At 43.3% G+C, this 24,330-nt stretch overlaps 1 protein-coding gene across 4 annotated transcripts in view; it reads left to right on the top strand.

The window, feature by feature from the left end:
* The window catches only part of PRUNE2 (prune homolog 2 with BCH domain), a 278,459-nt gene that overhangs the window by 236,971 nt on the left and 17,158 nt on the right, over positions 1-24,330 (top strand). For 3 of the 4 annotated variants that reach the window (XM_015535442.2, XM_042963395.1, XM_042963392.1), the window contains exons 10-16: positions 1,022-1,101; positions 2,969-3,172; positions 12,078-12,251; positions 15,293-15,301; positions 18,143-18,245; positions 18,864-18,995; positions 20,570-20,656. In XM_015535442.2, coding sequence (XP_015390928.2) covers positions 1,022-1,101; positions 2,969-3,172; positions 12,078-12,251; positions 15,293-15,301; positions 18,143-18,245; positions 18,864-18,995; positions 20,570-20,656 — 789 coding nt within the window. The remainder of the gene's footprint in view (positions 1-1,021; positions 1,102-2,968; positions 3,173-12,077; positions 12,252-15,292; positions 15,302-18,142; positions 18,246-18,863; positions 18,996-20,569; positions 20,657-24,330) is intronic. The other variant, XM_042963394.1, reaches the window with a different exon arrangement.

Raw genomic sequence — 24,330 nt, 5'->3', positions numbered from 1 at the left:
TTCGAGTCCTGCGGTGGGCTCTGTGCTGACAGCTCCGAGCCTGGAGCCTGCTTCGGATTCTGTGTCTTACTCTCTCTCCGTTCCTCCCCCACTCACAGTGTGTCTCCTTTTTTCAAAAACAAATAAACATAAAAAAATTAAAAAAAAAATAAGAAGAAAAACATATTATCACGACCAATGGGGATATACTGAACAAGGGACAGGAGGTAAAAATAAGTCAAAGGGGATTCACTATGAACAGTAGTCCTATGAGAGCATATGCATTTGTCACAATTTTCTCCAGCATTTTCCTATTCTCCTACCCTGGGCTTACATATAAGCAGTCCTGGCCTCAATACCATTTAGAGAGAAGAGATAATAGCTCATTACCAGAACTGCCTTCACCAACATGTAATTCACGGTGAATCTTTAAATATTCAAAGAAGGATAGGAAATAACATCAGTTGGTACCTTCGCAGGAACGTTAGGCACTTCACATTGATTGCTTAACTTTTCAGCAACTCAACGAGGTAGGGGTTATATCCCTAATGTCCTGATAAAGAGAGAGCAGCGGAGTATGCTTTCTCTGCCCAACAGCAATTTAATATGCTCAGATTTACACACAGGAAGAGAGCTGTACAAAGTCGGGCCTGTCTTGACTCCAAAGCACGGATGTTGCCTCTGTTGTTGAGGAAGTATGAAACGCCCACCTGAAGTATATTTTATTAGTTATTTGCTTTTCCTGTTTCTGATTTTGTTTTTTTTCCTCCTGTGGTGTGTGCTTACTTACACGAGTTGGTAGGAGAAATGGCTTACTATGTGCACAGAATAAAACTGGTCTCCATGGGTCTTAGTCCTCCATGGGTCTTAGTCGCAGAAAGTCTTAATTCTCAATGGGGCCACTTACACTAGCCCTGGCGCACATACCTTGGAGGTTATTCCAAGGGAGGTGAAAATGTCATCCTGGGATCTCTGGGCTGTCCTTTCAGAGAAAGATAAATCCCATACGATTGTTTACACACTCTGCTTTGCTCTTTTTCAGACTGCTGTCAGAGGATGTAGGCATGGACGTCCCCCTGGAGGACGGAATGCTGAGTCCCAGTGCTGCAGACATGAGGCCGGGTGAGAGGAGCATTTCTTCATTTCCTTCAGGGGTGTTCTGTATCCCAACACTGCCATATTCAGTGAGAGAACCATTCCCTAGGCATCCAACTTGTGATTTCCGTGATAAAAGTGAAGGGAGAGAGAGAGAGAAAAAAAAAAAATGTGCGAGGAGGGTGGTAGGCTCGATTTGGTTAATTTCAGGGTTGACGTGAATACCGATGCTGCCTCGTGGGGGCCGCCTTTTCCCTCCTGGGCCACAGCTGGAACTGCCAGTGTTTTCAGTTCCTGGGATAAGTAGCTACCCTATATCATCATACCAAATCCTAGCTCGCACCGAGGCTCACCATATTTGTACTTGACTGTCAGAATGTGTACAATTGAAAATGTGATGTCAAGAAAGCTCGGTATCCTGAATGCTGAAACAGACAAACAAAAAGCCCTTACACACCACAGGTGTATAGCTCACGGCATATCCAAAGAGAATTTTAAATTTCCAGTTGCCTCCTACTCACGCTTCGTACTGAGGTCACCCTTTGCACCGTACCAGCTCCAGGATCGTACCAAGATCCTGAGCCCTGGGGCGCCTGGGTGGCGCAGTTGGTTAAGCATCCGACTTCAGCCAGGTCACGATCTCGCGGTCTGTGAGTTCGAGCCCCGCGTCAGGCTCTGGGCTGATGGCTCGGAGCCTGGAGCCTGTTTCTGATTCTGTGTCTCCCTCTCTCTCTGCCCCTCCCCCGTTCATGCTCTGTCTCTCTCTGTCCCAAAAATAAATAAAAAACGTTAAAAAAAAAAAAATTAAAAAAAAAAAAAAAAAAAGATCCTGAACCCTGATGTTATCGGCCAAGCCTAGAATGGAACAAGAAAAAAGCAAGTCATTTTTTTTTTTTTCTGTCCAAGTATTTAATAGGGCATTTTTCAAGATACTAGTCATGGGACATAATGATTTTTAAATATTCCGTCTATGGTCAAATAAGCCTAATAGCCACCGTATGTCTACACCGCTCTTGAAGGTTCACAATGCACTTTGAATAACACAGGCATTAAGGCTATGGTTGTCCTATATGGTAGCAGTTAGCTACATGTGGCTATTTAAATTAATGAAAACTTAAGATAAATGTGGAAAGTTCAGTTCTTCAGTTGCACTGGATTCATTGCAGGTGCTCAATAGCTACATGGAACCCCTCATCACAAAACATTCTTTTGGAGAACACTGCTCGGAGAATTCCTATAATACAGAAACCCAGTGTTTTTCAAACTTATCGGCCAATAGAAGCTTTCTTCAAGTATAATACATAAAAACATTACATGGAACACAGTTTGGGTGATGGTCTATACAGAGGAAAAAATTTAATGAAAAAGAAACAGTGTCACCTCCCTTAGGACAAGAGCCGAGTTAGAATTCTAGAATTGAGAGGTATACCAAGATGACTACAGATCATACCCAGAGTTGTCAGGAACTGAAGAGAAGTATTTGAGGAGTAACTATGAACATAATAGATGAATAAGTAAAGTTCATAGCCTTCATTCCATAGGAGTGATGTCTGCATGAACCATTATGAGATCTATGTAAGCTTAGCTGTTTTTCTTATGCATCATAAAAATTCAGTTCAACGTTATGTCAGTGTCAGGTTCTTCCACCTAAACAGGATAGTTCTGAAAACTGGCTCCCACTTTTTATGTTTATGTGACCAGGGCTGATGTGGCTGGGATAAGCCCAGTCCTGAGGCCCACTGGTCAAGAAAGGGATGTCAATGGCATATAAGGATTTTTAGCAGGTGTGCCTTTGCTTAAGGGCCTTAAAAATGTTTTTCATTGGGGCCCACCCACTGTTGGCAGCCGCGTATACAGTCTAGTACTTGATGTTGCTATTTTTTTTCCTCTTTAGAACCTCCCAATTCTCTGGATCTTAACGACACTCCTCCTCGCAGGATCAAACTCACTGCCCCAAATATCAATCTTTCTCTGGACCAACAAAGTGAAGGGTCTATTCTCTCTGATGATAACCTGGACAGCCCAGATGAAATCGATATCAATGTGGATGAACTTGATACCCCCGATGAAGCAGATTCTTTTGAGTACACTGGGCACGGTAAGTTGCCAAGTTGTCAAGGCCAAAGTTACATGAGAAATGAAAGATTATTTAAGTGGCACGAGGAACAGATGTCCCATTTGGTTGCTGGTGGCTCCTTTCTGTGGTTTCTAGAATCTTCTCTTTGCATCTCAGGTCATAGGCGGCTGTGATCGACAGTTTAGAGCGTGATAGCACAGGATGGTTCACAGAGGTTGTACACAGCCATTGCTACTTTGTTAAATGCTTGTTCTCAGCAGGCCTTGTGCTAGGCACTGGGGTTGTGAGAACACCATTACATGCTGCGTTATAAGAAAATTAGGGCTGGGTTTGCAGAAGCAGAGAAATTAGAGCTTACTAGTTTCTTTGTACAAGCGCCCACTATCTGGAATGTTCTTCCTTGAAGTCCCTTCCATAGCCGGGTTCTTCTCTTTATTCAGATCTTAATCAGTTGCCATCAGAGACCTTCCTTGACCTCTATAATCAAAGGCGCCTCCCACACCCACCCACCCCACCCCCCCACACCCAGTCACTTTCTATCCCTCTACTTATTTAAAAAAATTTTTTTTTAATGTTTATTTATTTTTGAGAGAGAGAAAGAGAGCGTGAGCAGGGGAGGGGCAGAGAGAAAGGCAGACACAGAATCCGAAGCAGGCTCCAGGCTCTGAGCTGTCAGCACAGAGCCCGATGCGGGGCTCGAACCCACGGACGGTGAGATCATGACCTAAGCCGAAGTCGGATGCTTCATCAACTGAGCCACCCAGGCGCCCCAACCCCTCTTCTTATTTTATTTTCCGTGTCAGTAATTAAAACCTATCATTTAACTATCGGGTTGCATAGTCTGCTCTGCAGAGGCAGGGACTTTATTAGGTTTGTTGCTATACGTCCAGTAAAGCAGGAAGGAGGGAGGGATGACCTGGGGGTGATGGGAGAAGAATAAAAAGGAAGAAAAGTAAAAGTTGGTGGCTCAAACACCGACATTCCTGATAGGAATCTCAATGTCATGTCGTTCCTTCTCTTGCTCAGTAAAATCGGGTTAAGAAATATACAAACACAAAGCACTTGCTTTATAAAATGGCATTCCACAGTTTCTGCTTTACAGGGTGGCGTTTATAATATTTGAAATTCAGAGTGAGAGTATCCTGGCCACAGCTACTCCATTATGAAAACTATTACCGTCAAAAAGGGAAACAGCACAATGGAATGATGCCCTGATGCCTACGGCCGTGCTAATTCCAGCAGCATCATTTGTAAGAGAACGTAATTAGGAAATTCATCAAATTAGTTGAGTAATTCAATCAATGATCACTGAGGCCCCGGGACTCCTACCATGACGAGCACAGATTCAGACCCTGCCTTCACAAAGGATAAGGCTTTATTTCCTCAAGTTAAAAAAAAAAAAACTGGCCAAACTACTTGTACTGTAGTTCCTGATGTGTAAATAGCGATTTTATATTGCATTGGTACTGTGTTCTCGCATTGCTGTAGTTATCTGGGTGTTTGACTATGTAAGTAGAAATACACAAATGGAAGGTGAAAGGGCTTGAGTTCATGTTCTTTGCTACCGTGTCAGAGACTGATCCCCAGCTACTCTGCCCACCCCAGCCTCCCCCAGCCGCCCCAGCCCTGTTCCTGCTGAGAGATGCCCACGTTGTAAGAGTCACGCCTTGACTCAAATCCCACAGAAGACAGCTGGGGCGTGAGCTGGTCCCTCCCTCTCTCCCCCTGTACCTCCCCGTTGTCGTGGAGCTCCGTGCCACACCACATCTGAACCTTTTATTTTTATAAATAGCAAAAGTGCTAAGCAAAGTGGCGGTGGCTGAAAAAGCTGGTAATTAAAGCTGTCACTTGCTGACATCGTTTCCTTGTATTCAGCTGACAATGTTTTGTTGAAAGAACCAGTTTACCAACCACAACCCTACATTTAGGTCTTAAATTCAAAGGACAGAATTTTAATGTAAGTTGACTTTTAAAGCCCTCTTTGATTTTCAAATATAAGATGTATATCCGGGCCCTGTTTTAAACAAACAACAACGTGAAACGTTGAAAACACAGAAAGCCATCTGAAGAGCTTTGTTTTATAAACCTGCAGATATAGATAACAGACTGTGTAAGAGAGAGGACGACATTAAAGTTCCAGCTTACAAAGTAAATGCCTGAAAGCTGCATGTTTGTGGGTCTCTTGCATTTTGAACCAAGTGTATGTGTTCTAAACACAGTTGGAGTTTTGAAAGCAACAGTGTTTCAAGATGTTTGGTGAGTGATTCACTTAATGAACCCTTTCGTAGTGCTTACCATGTGCCAGCATTTGCGCTAGGTGCTTTATAAATATTAAGTATTTTATAAATATTAAGCATTTATATATGTTAAGTATTTTAACCCTCAGCCCCGGGAATGTCCACTGTATGGGTAGGAATCATGTTTGCCCCATTTTAGGATGAGAACACGGAGGCACAGATAGCTTAACAACTTACCTGAGGTCAGATAGCTGGTAAATGTCAGAGCCAGCATTCGAACCCGGAGCTGTTGTCCATGACTTTTGGGCCATGCTGCTTTTCCATAATATATTGACAGTGAATAAGAGGGGGTCTTTCACTAGATGAGGCTGACACATGCAAAGCCAAGCCTGGTAACCTACCCTTCCATTTATTTACATGTCTTTGTAGCCAGCCATTTTCATGACTCCAGGGCTCTTACCTTACCCAGCCCTTGAAGAACTCTCCTGCCATTTGCCTGTTTTATTCTGTAGCTGATAACCAAATATTCCTGGAAGATTTTTTGCCCACGTTGTGGTTTTACTTATGAAACACTTGTGAATCTCACTGTCAAAAAACATTAAACTGGCCTCCACTGCTATAAAATTTTCTTTAATAATTGTGTCCGTGGGGTCGGAAAATATCATTTGAAGGACTGATAGAATTGAGCTTGACTTCCTTTGATATTTACAAGTGCCAAAGATACTAAACATACGAAGATGCTGAGGGGGTTAGGAGGTCAGTCTTTCAGAATAAGGGAGAGCTGAGCCTTGTTATTAGAAACATGCTTTGTTATATTAATTCTCGAAACTTAAAAATATCCTAAGGTTGGGGCGCCTGGGTGGCTCAGTCGGTTGAGCATCCGACTTCGGCTGAGGTCATGATCTCACAGCTCATGGGTTCGAGCCCCGCGTTGGGCTCTGTGCTGACAGCTCAGAGCCTGGAACCTGTTTCAGATTCTGTGTCTCCCTCTCTCTGCGCCCCGCACCCCCCCCCCATGCTCTGTCTGTCTCTCTCTGTCAAAAATAAACATGAAAAAAAGAGTTAAAACAAAAATATCTGAAGGTGAGAAATATGCACTATTTCTGCTTTCCAAACTCACCATAGTTATTTTTTGCCGTAATTCAGGTCTCAGCAAAAGCATTTCACACAAGAAATGGAAAAATGATCAAGAATTTTAGCCTGAATACTTCTGATAAGAATGTTGTAAGAAACATTCACATGCTTTTTGTATTATTTTCCTCCTAGGCTCCTACATAATGTTTAGTGACCTCATCTGAGCTCCCTTTTCCCAAAACTCACCCCTAACAACAGCCAGTTTTGGTCTGAATAAGGTGCTCCAACATTTTTTTCCAGATAATCAGAGCCTGCAGGTGAGCAGCTTGTAAAATCAGTTCCGTGTTTTAACTCCACACCTAAACTACTCACGACTAAAACAAGTGTTAATCTTGTTTTACCCACAAGCCACCTCGTGCCAGATGGTGCGGTCTGAAAGGACGATTTTCTCGGCGCTTGCGTTATGCTGAGTTTTATCTTCAGACAAACTTCCTGCCTGCTCTTTGACACCAAAAGAACTTTACTTAAAAACTTCCCAACTCTATACAGGATGTCTTTCCTCTAACGAGAGGAAGTTCAAACAGGGTCTGCTAAGGTGATGCACATCATCAGTGTCTGATCACACTGTGGAAAGCTGGTCCCCGTTCCCAGAGACACATCCGTGCTGGAGGCCACAGCTAATCCCACCTCTAGGGGATCCCCTTTACACACCAACAATGGATCCCCCACGGTGTCTGTACAGCAAAGGACGTTCGGGAGCCTGTGTATCAAGTCATCTCTCAAAAGACAAAGGAAAGGGGCGCTTGGGTGGCTCAGTCGGTGAAGCGCCCGACTTCGGCTCAGGTCATGATCTCACGGTCCGTGAGTTCAAGCCGCACGTCGGGCTCTGGGCTGATGGCTCAGAGCCTGGAGCCTGTTTCAGATTCTGTGTCTCCCTCTCTCTCTCTGACCCTCACCTGCTCATGCTCTGTCTCCATCTCAAAAATAAATAAACATTAAAAAAAAAAAATTAAAAAAAAAAAAAGACAAAGGAAAATGTTCCTCCCTGGGGCCTAATTGACTTCAACCGTCATCGGGGAGAAAAGCTGGTTACTGAGGAAGGGAGACAAAGAAAATTTCTAAGCATTTCTTAGTGAAGAGGGCATCAGGCCAAAAGTTAAATTTGGAGGCCCTGGGGCCAGTTAAGTGAGTCCTGAGGTTTTTGAAAACAGAAGATGATGGCTTGGGTTGGGGGGAGAATGGTAATTTAGAGTAAAGTGGAAGAATTAGGATCTAGAGGAGATTGCTAACTCAAGGGAGTAAATAAAGCCATCTTTGCTTCTGACTGGCTTATACGGTTGACTTTTAGAAATGAACACTTTGAGAATGTACTGTGCACCCAGCTGTTAAATAATGTATTTTGCCCATTTATATCAACCAGAAAAAGGTGGGGAAGGAAAAGGAACTCCAGCATCTTGCCAGCTCTCATTCTTTGAGGCCAACAGAGATAGCATTCCATAAAAGGGTCCACACTTTTATGCCAAAATGAGTAATAATGCTTGTTTAAAAACATCAAGTGCAGGAAAAGTCTTGTGTATTTGTATATATACACACTTTTAGGTAGAAGTGCCCGTTCTTACTATGAAACAAGGACCAAAAAACGTAGAGACGAATGTAAACAGATTCAACTATATAAAAATACTAAGTTTCTGTTTGGAAAAAAAAAAAAAAAATCAATTTAAAAGCTCAGCACAGGGGTGCCTGGGTGGCTCAGTCAGTTAAGCAGCCGACTTGGGTTCAGGTCATGATCTCAGGGTTCGTGAGTTCGAGCCCCATATCGGGCTCAGTGCTGACAGTGTGGAGCCTGCTTGGGATTCTCTCTCTCTGCCCCTCCCCCACTCTCTCTCTTTTTCTCTCAAAAATAAATAAACATTAAAAAAAAATTAAAGGGGCGCCTGGGTAGCGCAGTCGGTTAAGCGTCCGACTTCAGCTCAGGTCACGATCTCACGGTCCGTGAGTTCGAGCCCCGCGTCGGGCTCTGGTCTGATGGCTCAGAGCCTGGAGCCTGCTTCCAATTCTGTGTCTCCTTCTCTCTCTGCCCCTCCCCCCTTCATGCTCTGTCTCTCTCTGTCTCAAAAATAAATAAACGTCAAAAAAAATTTTAAAAAAATAAAAAAATAAAAAATAAAAAAAAATAAAAAAAAAATTAAAGCTAAGCCGAAGCAGGAAACGAATTGCAAACCATGACAAAAGTTCTACATAAAGAACTTCAGCAAATCTGTAAGGACCACAAGAGGCAAAGGACCTTACAGGTGCCTCCCTGTCAGCAAGAGAAATATAAATAGCTAATAAACACTTAAAAGTGTCACCTTCTTTAATACTTAAAGGAATACAAATAAAAACAACAGACCGGTTTCACCATCAATTGTCAAGGGGTAAAAACTTTAATATCCTCCAGAGTTTTTGGAGGAAAACAACTCCTCATATATTTTGGTGTGATACACTCAAGGACAAAAATATCCATAAAAACGTCAAGTGCTTATAGTGTCTGACCCAGCATTCACCTGCTAGAAAGTTAATTTATAGCAACACGTGCACAAATGAAGTAAGATAAGCACAAAGATACTTATTGAACCAAGTCCTCTATAAGAACGACAACAAAATAGAATAAAACTAAAGTTCTATCACTGTGGGATTGACAAACTAAAAGACATCGGCAAAATGGAATACCCTAGGGCTACTCTTTATTTTCATTTTTATTATTATTATTTTTTTGTTTTTTAAGTAGGCTCCATGCCCAATGTGGGGCTTGAACTCACAACCCACGAGACCAAGAGTCACAGGCTCTACTGACTAAACCAGTCAGGCGTCCTTCTGGGGCTACTTTTTTAAAATGAGCAGTGTTTGGGGCGCCTGGGTGGCTCAGTCAGTTAAGCATCTGGCTCTTGGTTTCGGCTCAGGTCATGATCTCACGGTTTGTGAGTTTGAGCCCCTCGTTGTCAGCACAGAGCCTGCTTGGGATTCTCTCTCTTTCCCTCTTTGCCCGCCCCCCCCCACCCCCCACGCTCTCTCTCTCTTTCTCAAAATAAATAAATAAACTTTAAAAAAAATTAAATGAGCAGGGTTTAGGGGTGCCTGGCTGGCTCAGTGGGAGGAGCATGTGACTTTTGATCTCAGGGTTTTGAATTTGAGCCCCACACTGGGGATAGAGATTACTAAAAAAATAAATAAATAGGCTTTTAAAAAGATGAGCAGGCTACGGGGCACCTGGGTGGCTCAGTCGGTTGAGCAACCGACTTCGGCTCAGGTCATGATCTCATGGTTTGTGAGTTTGAGCCCCGAGTCAGGCTTTGTGCTGACAGCTCAGAGCCTGGAGCCTGCTTCCGATTCTGTGTCTCCCTCTCTCTCTGCCCCTCCCCCTCTCATGCTGTGTCTCTCTCTGTCCCAGAAATAAATAAACATTAAAAAAAAAAAAGATGAGCAGGCTTGATATTCGCTGAGATGCAAAGAACCCTAGGCTATATTATTAGATACGAGCACATTATAAAAGAAAATGTATAGAGCATGTAGAATGTATAGAATAATCATAAATAGGGTGGGGGGTATGCTCGTGTGCATGTGCATAATAAAAAGAATACAGAGCAAACAATAATGAGTGAGAGCAGGACTGGTGATTATTGCTGTTTTCATGGACGATTGTCTGTACTGTTTGTACTCGTGTTAGCATTTTATTTTTCCAACCAGAAAAAAGAATACGGCGTACAATGTTTTTTAAGCGAGGTAGCCCCGATCAAAGCATGCAGAAAACAAAACAGTCACCCCACACTGATCACCTGGGTCAAGCTAGAGCAGGCCAGCGAGTCCCAAACAAGGATAAAGAGGGGCTGGTGGAAGGTGAGCTCGCTGCAGGGCAGAGCATGCATGTACAGGAACATTGAAGACAAGCCCACATCAGAGCCCAGAGCTCTGAGGGCGCGGAGGCCAGATGGAGAACAGAGTCCCAGGAAGGAAACTAAGATGAGCGTCCAAGGGCCCTCAGCCAAGAGGAAGGGAGAGCAGGAAAGGAGTCCAGACAGGGAGTCCAGTGCAGATGGATGGATCTGCACCAGTGATGCGGAACTTGGGCTGCAACCAAAGGTTGCTGCTTTCCGTCCTCGGTAAGATGAGGGGCACTGGCGGGAAGGCAGAGGAAGCCAGAGTGAGCCTGCCTGTCTGGTCGCTGTTGGTGTTGGCAGACAAGGCTGGGACGGCTTCCCAACTGGCTTTCATTTTGCAATTCTAAGTCACAGATAATTAGACACGTTTGAGTGTGTCTTGAGGAATCTTCCAGAACATGATGGCTTTGTTGCGGTCCCCTTACAGATTACCTGTATTTTCAGGAACTGGTCCAAGCTTTCCTCTATTTACCCAGCGGCCTCAGTTTTCACTGGGTGCTCTGGGCAGGTTTCCAAGCTAAGCGTGGGGTTGGTTGGTGAAAGTGAGTAACAAAGGTGGTTCACGCACAATTTCCAGGCCCAAGGAATTCGCAGCCTCATGGTAAAATGAAGAGAATGAGACAGTCACACGTGCAGGGTACAGCGCGATAGCAAATTACTTCAAAGTCAGCTTTTGCGCGGGCAGGTCCATTATGCCTACTCCTCTGCCTGATGCGTGGTAGATAAGAATAATATTCGTATTATCGAAGTGCCATAAAATAAATAGAAGTACAATGTAAATGAAAGGTCTTTTCCCACGAATGAGAAAATAAGAATGATCGTACCTCACAGAATCATCGTGAAGGTTATAACTAATCTTTTTAATCTTCAAATTACTGAAACGTACAGAGAATAACCATTGTTAAACTCTACTCACAGTTGAAGTAAAAATGGAAACAGCTGCTCTTTCAAAAACTTAACATGGTTGCTTGTTTGGGGATGCACGAGACTGTGTAGTAAATGTTCCCCCGAAGAACGCTCAGCGGGCTTTGGTACTGCCCCATGTACCCACAAATAGGAGTCTTACGAGTTTTTTGGTCTCAGAGCATTTCTGGTCTACAGAGTTGTCTGTTTCTTGCTCACTGTGAAATCTTTCCATAGCGTATTTTGAAAACTCCGTAGGAAGTAACACCATATTTCTGCCCAGCTTCACTCCCAGTAGGGAAGGGAGCTCAACTCCTCTGTAAGAGTCTTAGCGTGGGGGGGTGGGGGGTGGGGAGAGGGTCTAGGCTGGTGGTATCATCGAGATACCTAACACACAGGATACACAAGGATCCGTGGCCCAAGGAAAATAAAATGACCTGTGCCTGATAAGTAGACTTTCACCCCATGAGGACAGTGTACAGGTCTTCAACCTGTATGTTCAAGGATGAGTTGGTAGCAGCCTATCCACCCGTAGCCCACCAACACAGGGCATCTCTAGCCCTGCATCTGTCCCTACCCTCAGCGTGGCCTTAGCATGGATTTGGTCGTTCTGTCAGTCAATAAACAAGACCTCACTGAGTATCTTTTATGTGGTCAGGAAGGTAATCATCTGCATAAGGGCTGTCTGTGCCAAACAGAGGGTGCCATCAGGTTGACTCTGCCAGGAGATGGCCCGTGGTGGAACTGCCTCAGCTGTGGAGTCTTGCTCCTCAGTCCTGCTCTGTGCTTCCCTTCCAGAAAGTTCCACAGCTAACAAAGATTCCGGCCAAGAGTCAGAGTCCATTCCAGAGTATACGGCAGAGGAGGAGCGGGAGGACAACCGGCTGTGGAGGACCGTGGTGATCGGAGAACAGGAGCAGCGGATTGACATGAAGGTCATCGAGCCCTACAGGAGGGTCATCTCTCACGGAGGTAGTGCAGCTCTTTGCGACTCTGGGAGGTGGCGAGGAGGGCAGCCGTAGTTCTTTACTAGAAAAATGAAAGTAGGGTTCTCTGCGGCATGACACCCTCAAAACCCTGTTCTGCAACCGATATTCAGGGGACTGTGGAGCCAAGTGCATTACCTCATACGCAACTCAATAAACAGTGGGAAGCCTACTATGCAAAAAATAGCTTTCCAGTGTGAAAACTGCTTTTCACACTGCATATCTGACAGCGGTAATCTGTGCAAATTTCTTGAAAACTGCAGCTGTCCAATTAAATAACGTCTGTTTGGAATTCATATGGGTCAGTTGTAGGTTTGTTTTTTTTTTTAAACAGAGTTGACCTACAATGTTGTATTCGTTTCAAGGGCACCACGTAGTGATTCGACAATTATATACCTTATGAAATGCTCAACCAACTGCCAGTTATAAGATAAGTAAGTCATGGAACGGGAAGTACCGCATAGGGAAGCTAGTCAATCATATTGTAATAATTTTGTATGGTGACAGGTGGCGACCGCACTTCTCGTGGTTGTAGGGTTCACCTGAATAGCTTTCGCGTCTGTGCTGCTACGACCCGTAGTAAGGTCGCTACCCCAGAGGTCATTCTAGAAACGAAATGGTCTTTTGAATCCTCTGAGAAGCTTTAGGAATAAGTCTCTTGAGACTCAGCCTGGTCGGTTCTCCCCCTGCTTGAAGTTTGCTTTTCTGTGGACTCCGTTTGCATCTGTGCCTGATGACAGGCGTTGCCAGTGAGAGCCTCCACCTGCTTTAGGGACGGACCAGGGAGAGAGAAAAGCTGTGTGTTCGGTCTTTCCAGTGCTTTCTGGGAGCTCCGGGAGCCTCGCTTGATTTTGGATTCACAGTCAGATGAGCACAAGCACCACAGTGAATGTTGTCAACCTCAGGAAACATAAAGGGCTTTTTTTTAAGTTTTCTGCTGCATGCGCTCGTTTCCTGCCGTCCTGAGGCCCCACCCTAAGCGCTCAGCTCTTCCAAAAAAGTGTCAGCTGACGAGGCGATTGTTCTCTCTTCCGGGGACAGGGAAATAGCGTCTTAGCGCCGCATTAAACCTGTAGCTTTTGTTTTCTACCAAGCAGAAGGACATTTTGCCTTTTCACACTTCCTTCCACCAGCCAGATTATCCGTCTTCCATTCAGGCACTGCTACCTTCGTGTAAGTATCAGGATCCCCCAGGGACTCCGACCTCGCTAGCGAAAGCAAATGCCCATAGGCGCCCCTGGCCAAGGCCTTGCTCTGCCCTGCCTCACTGTCTGACCTGCGGTGGTCACGTGGCCCAGGGACAGGTGCTGTGGGGGCGGGAGGCAGTTTGCTCCAAGGGAAACGTTTGCATAGCCCTGCAGAACGAGAGCTGGCCCGATCTCGCTGAAGGGAACAGCCAGCCAGCCAATAAAATCAACAACCCCTTTGTTCCACAACCCGCACATCATCCCAGATCTTCCCCGAAGCTCCTACCTCCTCAGTACCACCCACCAGGTATTTGGGGTTTGTTTGCTTTTTGGAAATAAAAAGAAAACCACACAAAGCTTGATTATAAAAGTAACCTGTGCCCATTCAAAAAAACAAAACAAAACAAAAAAACAAAGGTCCAACGAGGTAGAAAAGTCTGTCGAAGTAAATCAGAGTCACCCAGTAGTCCTCTGTGTGTTTACCACGCGGAGTCTTAACTTAAGAGCCCCTTTGATGTGAAAAAGCAACATCACTGCTTCCCAGCGCTCCTGAGCCCATCCGTGCTTTGCCCAAATCAGGAAAGAGTGATTATCATCGACACGGTTGGGTTAAAACACAAAACAAAAAAAAAAAAAAACAAAAAAAAAAACCCAAAAAGCCACCGCTTCTGACTGTCACACACTTGGTGAAAATTCAGCTGACCCGTCGCGGATCACGTGGTTTGCTGTGCCCTCCGTCCCAGCCACCCCCTCCCCTGGCCTTCGCTCCCCTCCATTCTGTGTCGTCAGCTCGGTTTTGTCCATGCGTCTGTCCAGTGTTGTTTGGAAGAAACGGCCACCTTTCCTGTCCCCAGCTCTGCCTCGGCCTCCTCCGGGCACTGGCCTGCATGAGTGTGCCCCTGGCTGCACCCATCCGGGACGTTAGCGGGACGCTGCCTCTTGCCACCCCCTGAACAGCTGTTGTGCTCTGTAGGTAAAGACAGTTCAGATTTTTACTTCTGAATTTGCCAGAGCTCGGTCCGCTGTGCTGGAAGCTGACACCTCCTTCTTAGACGCTACTGATGAGAAAGCGACACTCCCCAGATACCAATCTCTTGTGTTTGTTATCCTGGCTTCTGACGAGCGTGTAAGAAGCAGCACTCCATAGTGAGCACGGGTCTTGGGGTGTCTGGCATTTTCCCACGAAGAAGTTCTCCCGTTCAGGCCAATAGGAAAGCAGCAGCTCGATAACTGCAAGGTGGGGGTGATTAAAACCGCCACCTAAGTTCGCTGCAAAGCCAGACTCTGCCAAGGGTCATGCCAGCTGGGAGCATGCGTGAGAGCAGTATCCGAATAATGCAGTCTTCGGCTTTGGTGACCTTGATAGGAGCTATGGTAGGAGGCCTTGGACACCATATAGAAGAACAGAGCTCAAGACTTGTCTTGGCCACTAACTGCTCTGTGACCTTGGGACATGACCTAGCTTCTCAGCCCTCCCTTACCTCAGCAGTCAAAAGAGGTGATCTCAGAGCCGGGGTCACCACCCATGAGCCCATGAGCAATATTCCTGTTATCTGCACAAACAAACAAACAAACAAACAAAAAACCAAAGAGAGGTCTAGGTGGTTGGGATCAACAACAGTGTGGGGTCACTCGGAGGCCAGAAACTGGCTTTTTATGAACTTGGGGACGGAGAATGTATTTCAATAACCATGGACAGTTACACCGAAGCATTATAATGAGAAGTTTCCTTTCTTGTTTTTGTTTTGTTTTGTTTTTTGTGTTTTTGTGTTTTTGTGTGTGTTTGTTTTTTTGGTTTTTTTTTTTTTTTTTTTTTTTTACTTCTCTCATTTCGTTATAGGAGATTCAGGTAACTTCTCTGCAGTGTTGCTGGACAAATGACCCTGGAAAGAATGAGAAGAGTTGCGGGCTGGTGTGTGTGTGTGTATGTTTTGGTTGCGACTGTCACATCCTCCCTCCTCTCTCCATCCCATTTGCTGGCCGGCACACTTGTGTCCCATCCCTCTCATGCCTGTCTGTTCTGCCTCAGGTAAGGTTTGCATTATCGCTCCAGAGGGTCTCAGGAGGCCCCGCGGTGGCATTGCTGATGCACCTCAGCGCACACACCCTGAACTCACCTCCTGGTTACTGAGAAGAGAGCTAAAGTACATGTTTTCAAAAAGCCATCCTTCTAATGAACTCTTCAGCTGCTGGCAGCCGACTTCCCTTGACTAAAGCTGCAATATGCTAAATATTAGCACAGAAATCGGGTTAGCCGACCCCCTCGAAGGCATGTGCGAGGAACCAAGAGCAAACAGACCCATTCCTTCCAGTTACCACCCTTTGCCAGCAAGGACGATCTGAAATATCTCCCGAGCCTGACGGCAATGGCACCAGATCTTGGTTGGGAAGGAGAACTTCCCCGAAGAAGTCTTTTTCTTCTCGTTCCTTTCTTACGTCTTCCACCGTCTCTCCTCCTCTTCTCTTCCTCTGTCTCCTGCCTCTTCTTCCCTTTCTGCAGCTCCTCTGCCCAAAACTACAAAACTCCACCTTCACTAGTGAATTTCAGGCATTTTTATATAAAGAGACATTCCTGACTTAGACGATGATCAGGACGTGGCGAGTTGATTCTTCAGTATCCCTTCGAGTTAATGAGCCTGGGTGACCGTGACACCACAGCATTCCAAGGACAGGCACATTGACACAAAGAGCTGAAATGCCATTTAAGATGACTTCTGAAGTACTGTTTAGAAACTTCGGACTGTCCTTAAAAAAAAAAAAAAAAAAAAAAAAAATTAGAATTAGAAATTCTCCAGAAATGGGAACAGAAATCAAAGTAGCTGAGTGGTCATGATCTTGAAGTTAGGTTGACACCCTGGAGCCAAGCAGCTACATTTACAGAGATGCTTTTGTACTTGTTTTTAAGTTGGATTCATTATGTCTATTCTCTCTTTGAATGAACCGGGTCCTTGGCATTGTGCTCAGTCTAAATGGCCTACCTTTGTGGTGTTAGCATTGGTGTAGCAAAGCCACGGTGTCCTTTGTGGATTTTCATTGGGTTCTGAATCTGTTTAAATGAAATTGTTCGGTGGAACAAACACTTCTTGTGTTACAATGTATCTCCTGCCATCTTCCTTCACATCTGGTTCTTAAAGAAGTTGGTAACTACCTGCATGTTGGAAGAGGCAGAACAAAGCAAATAATCCGTAGGGAAGCCACGGCAATCCTGTTTTGCAAACATGGGTTACATCAGGTGTATACTTACATAGGTAGCATTTTCTAACACATGTGGAGTAAACACTGCATCCAACAACCTCAAATTAGTCATACACACAAACCCATAATTTGATATATTTTTAGTTGGTATCACTCTTTTCCCCCCACCTCTTTTGTGGTAGGGTCATACTGTCTTTGTAGAGAACGTCTTATTAAGCTGCTTTTCAAGAGTTAAGCCCATCCAAGTCTATATCCAGCCGGTATTTTACTGCCATGTAATCACCAGAGGGGTATTTAGAGTTCTGAAAAAATGAAACGCACTGAGTTCAGATCAGGCTTGAGGGTATGTCCTGTCTGCCTATTCAGAGCTTTGAGGCAATCTCTACGTAATGATTCTGAAGTCCAGACCTATGTTATATGACAAAAATTCCAAGTGTTTATGAAGGGACATTAAAAAATGAAAACACGGTGCATTCCTTCATTTTTTAAGTCTGAAGGACACGAGAGACTCCATGCACAAACCCGTGGAGGTTTAACGAACAGCTGCCATGAGTGTCCAAGATAAGCTCTGAGGGAACACAGAGCTTAGAGAATGCCACACAGCTTTCAGATGTGGGTAAAATGTCCTGAGATGTCCCTATATTTTTCTTGACCCTTGGAGTTCACACTTGCCTTTTATTTTCTCACACACGTGCGTATAGCACCCCCACCTCTGCTTCCTGTCCGTGTCACCAGGAAGTAATTCTCAAGTTTTCTCAGAAGCACATATTGTCGTAAAACGCAAAGAGAGGTTGGCTTTCACCAGGCCTGTCTTGAATTTGTTCTTTTTTAAAAAGATGAGGCTCTGTATTCTGTGCTCAGTGACTCTAGGCCTGGCCAGAACTTTCCACGTGTCAATGCACTGTCTGTTGAATCTGGAGATCCCAGGGACACTACAGGCAAGTGAACCAGTCCACAAAATCAAAATAAAGGTGTTTTGCTTGTTAACCTACTAGTATCTGGTCACTGGAGTATGTGAGCCTGATTATATTGCAGTTCAGTGACTAGATTTTCCCTTTAAATTAACCAGAGTCTGAGAAAAACCGCTAAAAAGGATCAGGGAGAGCCTCTTAGCCATTAAAGGACTGAAGCATTATATATTAGAAACCTGTAAGTCAAGACCCCCATCCTTTGCTAAGTTGAATAGTTATATACCCCATTCATGACTATGTACAACACATATAATCATCCATAATCAATGGATATGCCATTTATGCAAATATATTCACACTGTATATTTAAGGCTGTATACAATATACATATATTATACTCTATGATAACCACTGAAAATAAGGTTATGTACTTACAGAAGTATAGTCTATATAATACTCACTTAAAGATCTGTTACATTTATGCACACACGCTTGCCAAAGCTTCCAGATTTGCCCTTTAGGTTAAATATTATCTTGTTAAGAGCTTTCAGTTGGTCACAAATGTCTTTTTGTTTGTCGCCCAGGATACTATGGGGACGGTCTAAATGCAATCATTGTGTTTGCTGCCTGTTTTCTGCCAGACAGCAGTCGAGCGGATTACCACTATGTCATGGAAAATCTTTTCCTGTAAGTGATATTTATGGCAAAGTGCTTTGAGTGAATGTCTATGGCATGGCATGGCAGGTAGTGCATCTTTAATGGGAGGAAATAGATGATGTAGAACATTCTAAGCCTTTGATGAAAAGTCAATGAAATCTCTGTCAAGGAATATTGCTCAAGAGGCGAAAGCCTTTAAAAGAACTTTTGTCAGTAGAGTGATTTGAAAACAAAACGAACACAGTCTTGCCTGCACTCTCAAATCCTGGAACATTTCCTTTGGATAAAGTGTTATTTTTATTCCCCCCGTAACATGGCTTCATTTATATCATTCACTTGTGCCTTTGGTACATGATAACATTGTTGACATTTTGAAATTCGGGTTCTAACCTACGTATTTTTTTAGCGTAGGCGCATTAAAAAAAAAAAAAGATAAAAACAAGATAACCCTACAAATAAATGAGCAATACTCACTCTCAGAGAAATAATCTTAGGAAACTGCATTCTTTTCAAGGTAAAGAGGGAATATGCACAACCATTCTTAAATGTCATACGCTCTGTAATTTAAATGTCATATAATCATGTTGTAAATAAGATGAACTGTTTCATGTGGGAAATGAAAACCCTCCTCTTCCTTCCTGTGATCAGATATGTAATAAGCACTTTAGAGCTGATGGTAGCTGAAGACTATATGATTGTGTACTTGAATGGTGCAACCCCCAGACGCAAGATGCCAGGGCTGGGCTGGATGAAAAAATGCTACCAGATGATTGACAGACGGTACGTGGGCGTCATTATTTAATCTCCGTTTTGGCTTCCTCAATAACTCCCATTCCTAATTCCCTTTCATCTACCGAAACACGCGATCGCGTTTTGGGAACACGGAATTATGCAGAGTTAAGAAAGGACAGAAATATTAAGAAAAGTTCACTTGCTGCCCCAAATCTGAAATAAAGCAGAGCTCCCCTAGGTTCTGCTAGGTGTTGTCATCTCAAACCTGGTGACCACGTCTGTTCTAAACTATGTGTATGCTGTTGCCGCGTGAAGGTGCGGTTTGTCCTGATAAACAGAGGATCCATGATTCTTTTTTTTTTTTAAGTTTATTTATTTATTTTGAGAGAGAGAGAGAGAGAGAGAGAGAGGGAGAGAGAGAATCCCAAGCAGGCTCTGCAGTGCGGAGCCCAACTCGGGGCTTAAACCCACAAACCATGAGATCATGACCCGAGCCAATCAAGAGTCAGATGCTTAACCAAGTGAGCCACCCAGGCACCCGTGGAGTATCCACGATTCTTTACTGGTTTTACGTGATCTTGATGCTGCTTATGTGCACTAGGACTGTTGATCTGGGCGACTGTTGGGCTTATAGTCCATCATTCGCCGAGATAGTTCAAGTTAACCACTAGCCCATTTGGTCCCGTGGTGCACTTTTTTTCCCAAGATACTTTACTTCCACCCATACTGGCTTGAATAGAACAAAACATGTTAGGGGCACCTGGGTGACTCAGTTGACTAAGTGTGGCATCCCCTTAGACGTGGCTTCGTGCATGACAACATGCGAGTGCCCTGTTATGTTATCTAAGATCCATTTGATGATCTAAACATTCATAAAGTAGCATTGCTAATGCTTCAAAACATGCCTGAATATCAAGAATGCTAAAATGGTAATCTGAAAGTCAAACAACCACATGATCTACTGTTACTTGTTTCATAATACGGAAGAAGAAACCAAGGCTTAGTAGATCAAAGAAATTGGCTAAGTTGCTAGTAAGAATGTGTTCTTTTCAAAACAGTAAAGATAATGCTGGCAAAAACGAAAAGAATTGTTAAGCAAAATGCACCCTGATAGTCATAGATTTATGCAGTCCAGAAATACACCCATCCTACTTTACATTTATTCCTCTGGGAAAATGAGGTTGGACTCATACAAGTTACAAATTTTATCTCAAAAAAATTGGGGGGAGGGGGGCACCTAGGTGGCTCAGTCAGTTAAGCGTCTGATTTCAGCTCAGGTCATGATCTCATGGTTTGTGAGCTCAAGCCCCGCATCGGGCTCCGTGCTGACAGCTCAGAGCCTGGAGCCTGCTTCGGATTCTGTATCTCCCTCTCTCTCTGTTCCTCCCCCACTCACACTCTGTCTCTCAAAAATAAATAGACATTAAAAAGTTTTTAATAAAATAATTTTTTTACTAATCATGGTCGTTCAGTTCCTTCCCATCAGATAATAGGAACTTACCTAGAACTCTCTAATATTATAATATGCTTATTTGGGGATATACTTTCCATTTTAACTCCTACTGAAAATGGGTTAGGAGTGATTTTTTTTTCTTTTCTTTCCTTTTTTTGTTGTTAAACAGGTTGCGAAAGAATTTGAAATCATTCATCATTGTTCATCCGTCTTGGTTCATCAGAACAATCCTTGCAGTGACACGACCTTTTATAAGGTATGGTTGTTATTATACTAAAAGTACTTCTAGTCGTTTTTCAAAATATGTGCTCATTGTCCTGTAAATAAGAATTCACGAACACAGAGAGTATTTAGGAAGGCATATTTTGCCCCTGCCTTTCCTGGAATGCTATTTTGGACTGTGTAGCAAGGAACCCTAATTAAGAGTGAGCATTATTTTGTAATGACTGTTTTTCCCCACTATTACGAAACACGACCTCTCTATTGCTTGCTGTAACACAGAGGTTGAAGTGGGAGGGTTTCCATGCCACAATACAGAAGGGAGTAGGTAATACTTTTAAAGTGGACTTGGTAATTTGTAGAGCGTAGAAAAGGCATCATAACGCAACAGTGGAAAAATAAAGACAAACCAAGGACAGAAACGGGAGTGGTGTGCCTTGTCTTCATTGTTCTGTTTCTTCTGAACACATATCATGTAGGTCACGAAACTTAGGGAAAGAGTCTGGGCAGCCATTTTGAGAGCTTTTTTTTCATTGCCCATGAGGATTCTGGGTTTCGATTCAGTTCAATTCTGTGAATATTTATCCACCATTTATGTTGTGTTAGATACTGTATAACCTTACATTTTGGGGGACACAAAGAAAAAGAAAACATGCCTCATAATATAGTGAGACTTGAAACAGTTAAACGAAAGGGACAGGATGTATTGCCTAGAGAGCTTTAAAATAAAGTACAGTCTTACCTAACATTGGGATGCAGAGGAGATGAACTGAAAGTTTTCTGTCTCAAAGTTATTGATGAATTTCTAAGAAACATCCTGATCACTTGTGGAGGAAAAAAAAAAATGCTAAAGGTTAAAAACCTTTATTTATTTATTTTTTACAGGGACATTTACCGTGCCTTCCCAATTCTACCTTTTTTGTTCAGTGTTCCCTTACATGTATGTAGCATTTCCACCTCCTACTTCCAACCATTGAGTAGCATCTTTCAACCTAGTTTTCCTCTGGCAAAGTTTAGTTCTTTACCATACCATGTGAAATTGCTTTAAAAAACTAATATGAGAGGGGTGCCTGGGTGGCTCAGTCGGTTCAGTATCCGACTTCAGCTCGGGTCATGATCTCACGGTTTGTGAGTTCGAGCCAAGCCCCACGTCAGGCTCTGTGCTGACAGCTCGGAGCCTGGAGCCTGCTTCCGATCCTCTGTCTCCTTCTCTCTCTGCCCCTCCCCCACTTGTGTTCTGTCTCTGTCTATCAAAAATAAGTAAATGTAAAAAAAAAAAATTAAAAAAAATAATATGAAATATTTAAGGTATACAAAAGCCACTTACTTTAATGATGGAAAATGCTTTGGGATGCCGGGGTGGTTCAGGTTAAGTGTCCAACTTTGGCTCAGGTCATGATCTCACAGTTCGTGAGTTCAAGCCCAGTATCGGGCTCTCTGCTGTCAGCGCAAAGTCTGGAGCCTGCTTCAAATCCTCTCTCCCTCTCTCTCTGCCCCTCCCGCCCCCACACTTTCTCTCTCTCGCTCTCTCAAAAATAAAAATAAACATTAAAAAAAAAGAAAATCTTTTGATAAGGGAATAGGAATCAATGTACATGAAGAGCTTATAAAAAAATTTAATGGTGAGGTGTCTGGCTGGTTCAGTAGGTGGGGTATGTGACTCTTGATCTCAGGGTTATAAGTTCAAGCCCCACACTGGATACAAAGATTACTTAAAAATAGAATCTTTTAAAAGTTTTTCTTTTCAAATTTAATAGCCAAGAAAAGTAAATGTTAGTTATCATATTCACTCACTGATACTTGTTTGATCATTTGGGGGTTATAAAACAAATAAGTTACTCGGTAAATAACAAAACTTTGTTACTGTAAGAATACTGAGAAGTAATTACAATTCAACATCATTTGTCGAAGGGAGTTTCGAGATGGTAAGTACAACAACAGTAATAAAATGATAGCAAAGAGTATTGTGGTAAATTATAGAAACTCATGGCTTACATTTACTGAGTATGTACAGGCAGTATTTCACTTAATTGTAATGTGAGTCCTCTGAAGGAGATACTGTTTACTGTTTCCCTCATGCAGGAAACATCCCTGAGGTTCAGTGAAGTCAATTAAGTTGTCTAATGCAAAAACCAGCAAACCCCTTTCTGTAAAAGATCAGTCAGTAAATATTTTAGGTTATGTGGACCATCCGGTCTCAGTCACATCTGCTCAATTCTGCCATTATAGGTCCAAAACGGTCAATAGACACTATATAGGTAAGTAGGTGTGGCTGTCTTCGAATCAAACTTGATATGTGAACACTGAAATTGAACTTCTTAAAAATGTTTTCATATCACAAAATATTCTTGGTGTCAGATTTTTTTCAAATATCAAAAAAAAAAAAAAAAGTAAAAACAATCCTTAGCTGGAGGACTGTAAAACAAAAACAAAAACAAAAACAAAAACAAAAAAACCAAAACAGTTAACAGGCTGGCTTTGGTGCATAGGCTATAGTTTGCCAACCCCAGGTCTAATGTAAAATAGCCAGTAAGTGATAGACTCAGACTTTGAACCCAGTTGTCTGCCCAATTGTAAAGAAAACACATTTCAAGTACTTAAATATTATATCCTACAGTCTCATCATGTGACACCCTCCCTCTTTAAAGATCCCCCTCTGCATCAGTCTATATCAGTGTAACCAAGTTTTAGACCTGAAAAAAGAGGTCACTAAAACTAAAAAAAGGAGAACACCTATGATACAGGTAGATGGGAAATTCTTTATTTTTTTCAATGAATTGTCTGTGGCAAGTACTGGGTTAGGTGGAGATTGAGAGGCACGGCAGCTGACATAGACAAGTAAGCAATTAAAACAGAGGGTATAGCTGAAGCAAAATGGGGGTGATAACACGGTGAGGGTGAATTTGGGGTAACAGGTAGAGAGTAAAGGCTGAGAGCCTGCGTCAAGAGAGGTGTTCCAGAAGAACGAGCCTTCAAGGTGAGCTTTGAAGAACCGATAGGATGGACTAGCTGAAACCAGGTAGAAACAGCGGGTCCAAACACACCAAGAAAGGGACAACATGACATGTTCAGAGAACTGTACATTCTAGTGAACGTAACCCTGGAGCTGGATGGAGGGTTTCCCTTCCACCCACTCTATCTTTTATCAAAACCTGAATTTAGCTCAGGAAGTCCAGGGGAAGGAAGAGGTAGTGTGTGTCCATCCAAGGCTTCTCAGGACGGCTAGAAGTGACTCTGTGGAGACACAGGTCATTCACCGCCAGTGGCCCAGGGTCAGATTGCAAGTAAAATGTGAAAGATAACCGTACAGAGGTGTGACCCCGCAAAGCCTTCCTTCTAGAATGCACAGTAGTTGAACAGAAGGCAGTACAATTGGCAGACGGCTCAGCATGATCTCTCGACTGGAGAGGTCTTTTTCTCGGAAACCATTCCAGAAAGTTCGATGCTTGATCAAGTTCCCTTTCAAGTGGAATGACACATTTTAAAAAGCAGTTTGCAATTACACCCATAATACACAAATGCTTTCTCCTTATAAAACATCCAACCATTACCGATAAGACTAAGTTCTTCCTTCAACAACTGCCAGTTTCTGTTGGGAACTCCTTTCCCCAGAGGCACATCCCTTGATCAGTTGCAATAGTATCTTTTCATGTTGTCTTATATCCGTCTATACACATCTAACATGGTAACGTGTAGATGAAAGCTGTTTGT

Source organism: Panthera tigris, chromosome D4 (assembly GCF_018350195.1).
Source record: "Panthera tigris isolate Pti1 chromosome D4, P.tigris_Pti1_mat1.1, whole genome shotgun sequence".
In the NCBI taxonomy this organism is placed as follows: Eukaryota; Metazoa; Chordata; class Mammalia; order Carnivora; family Felidae; genus Panthera; species Panthera tigris.
Note: the sequence above shows the minus strand (reverse complement) of the source record. Positions and strands in the feature narration are given on the sequence as shown.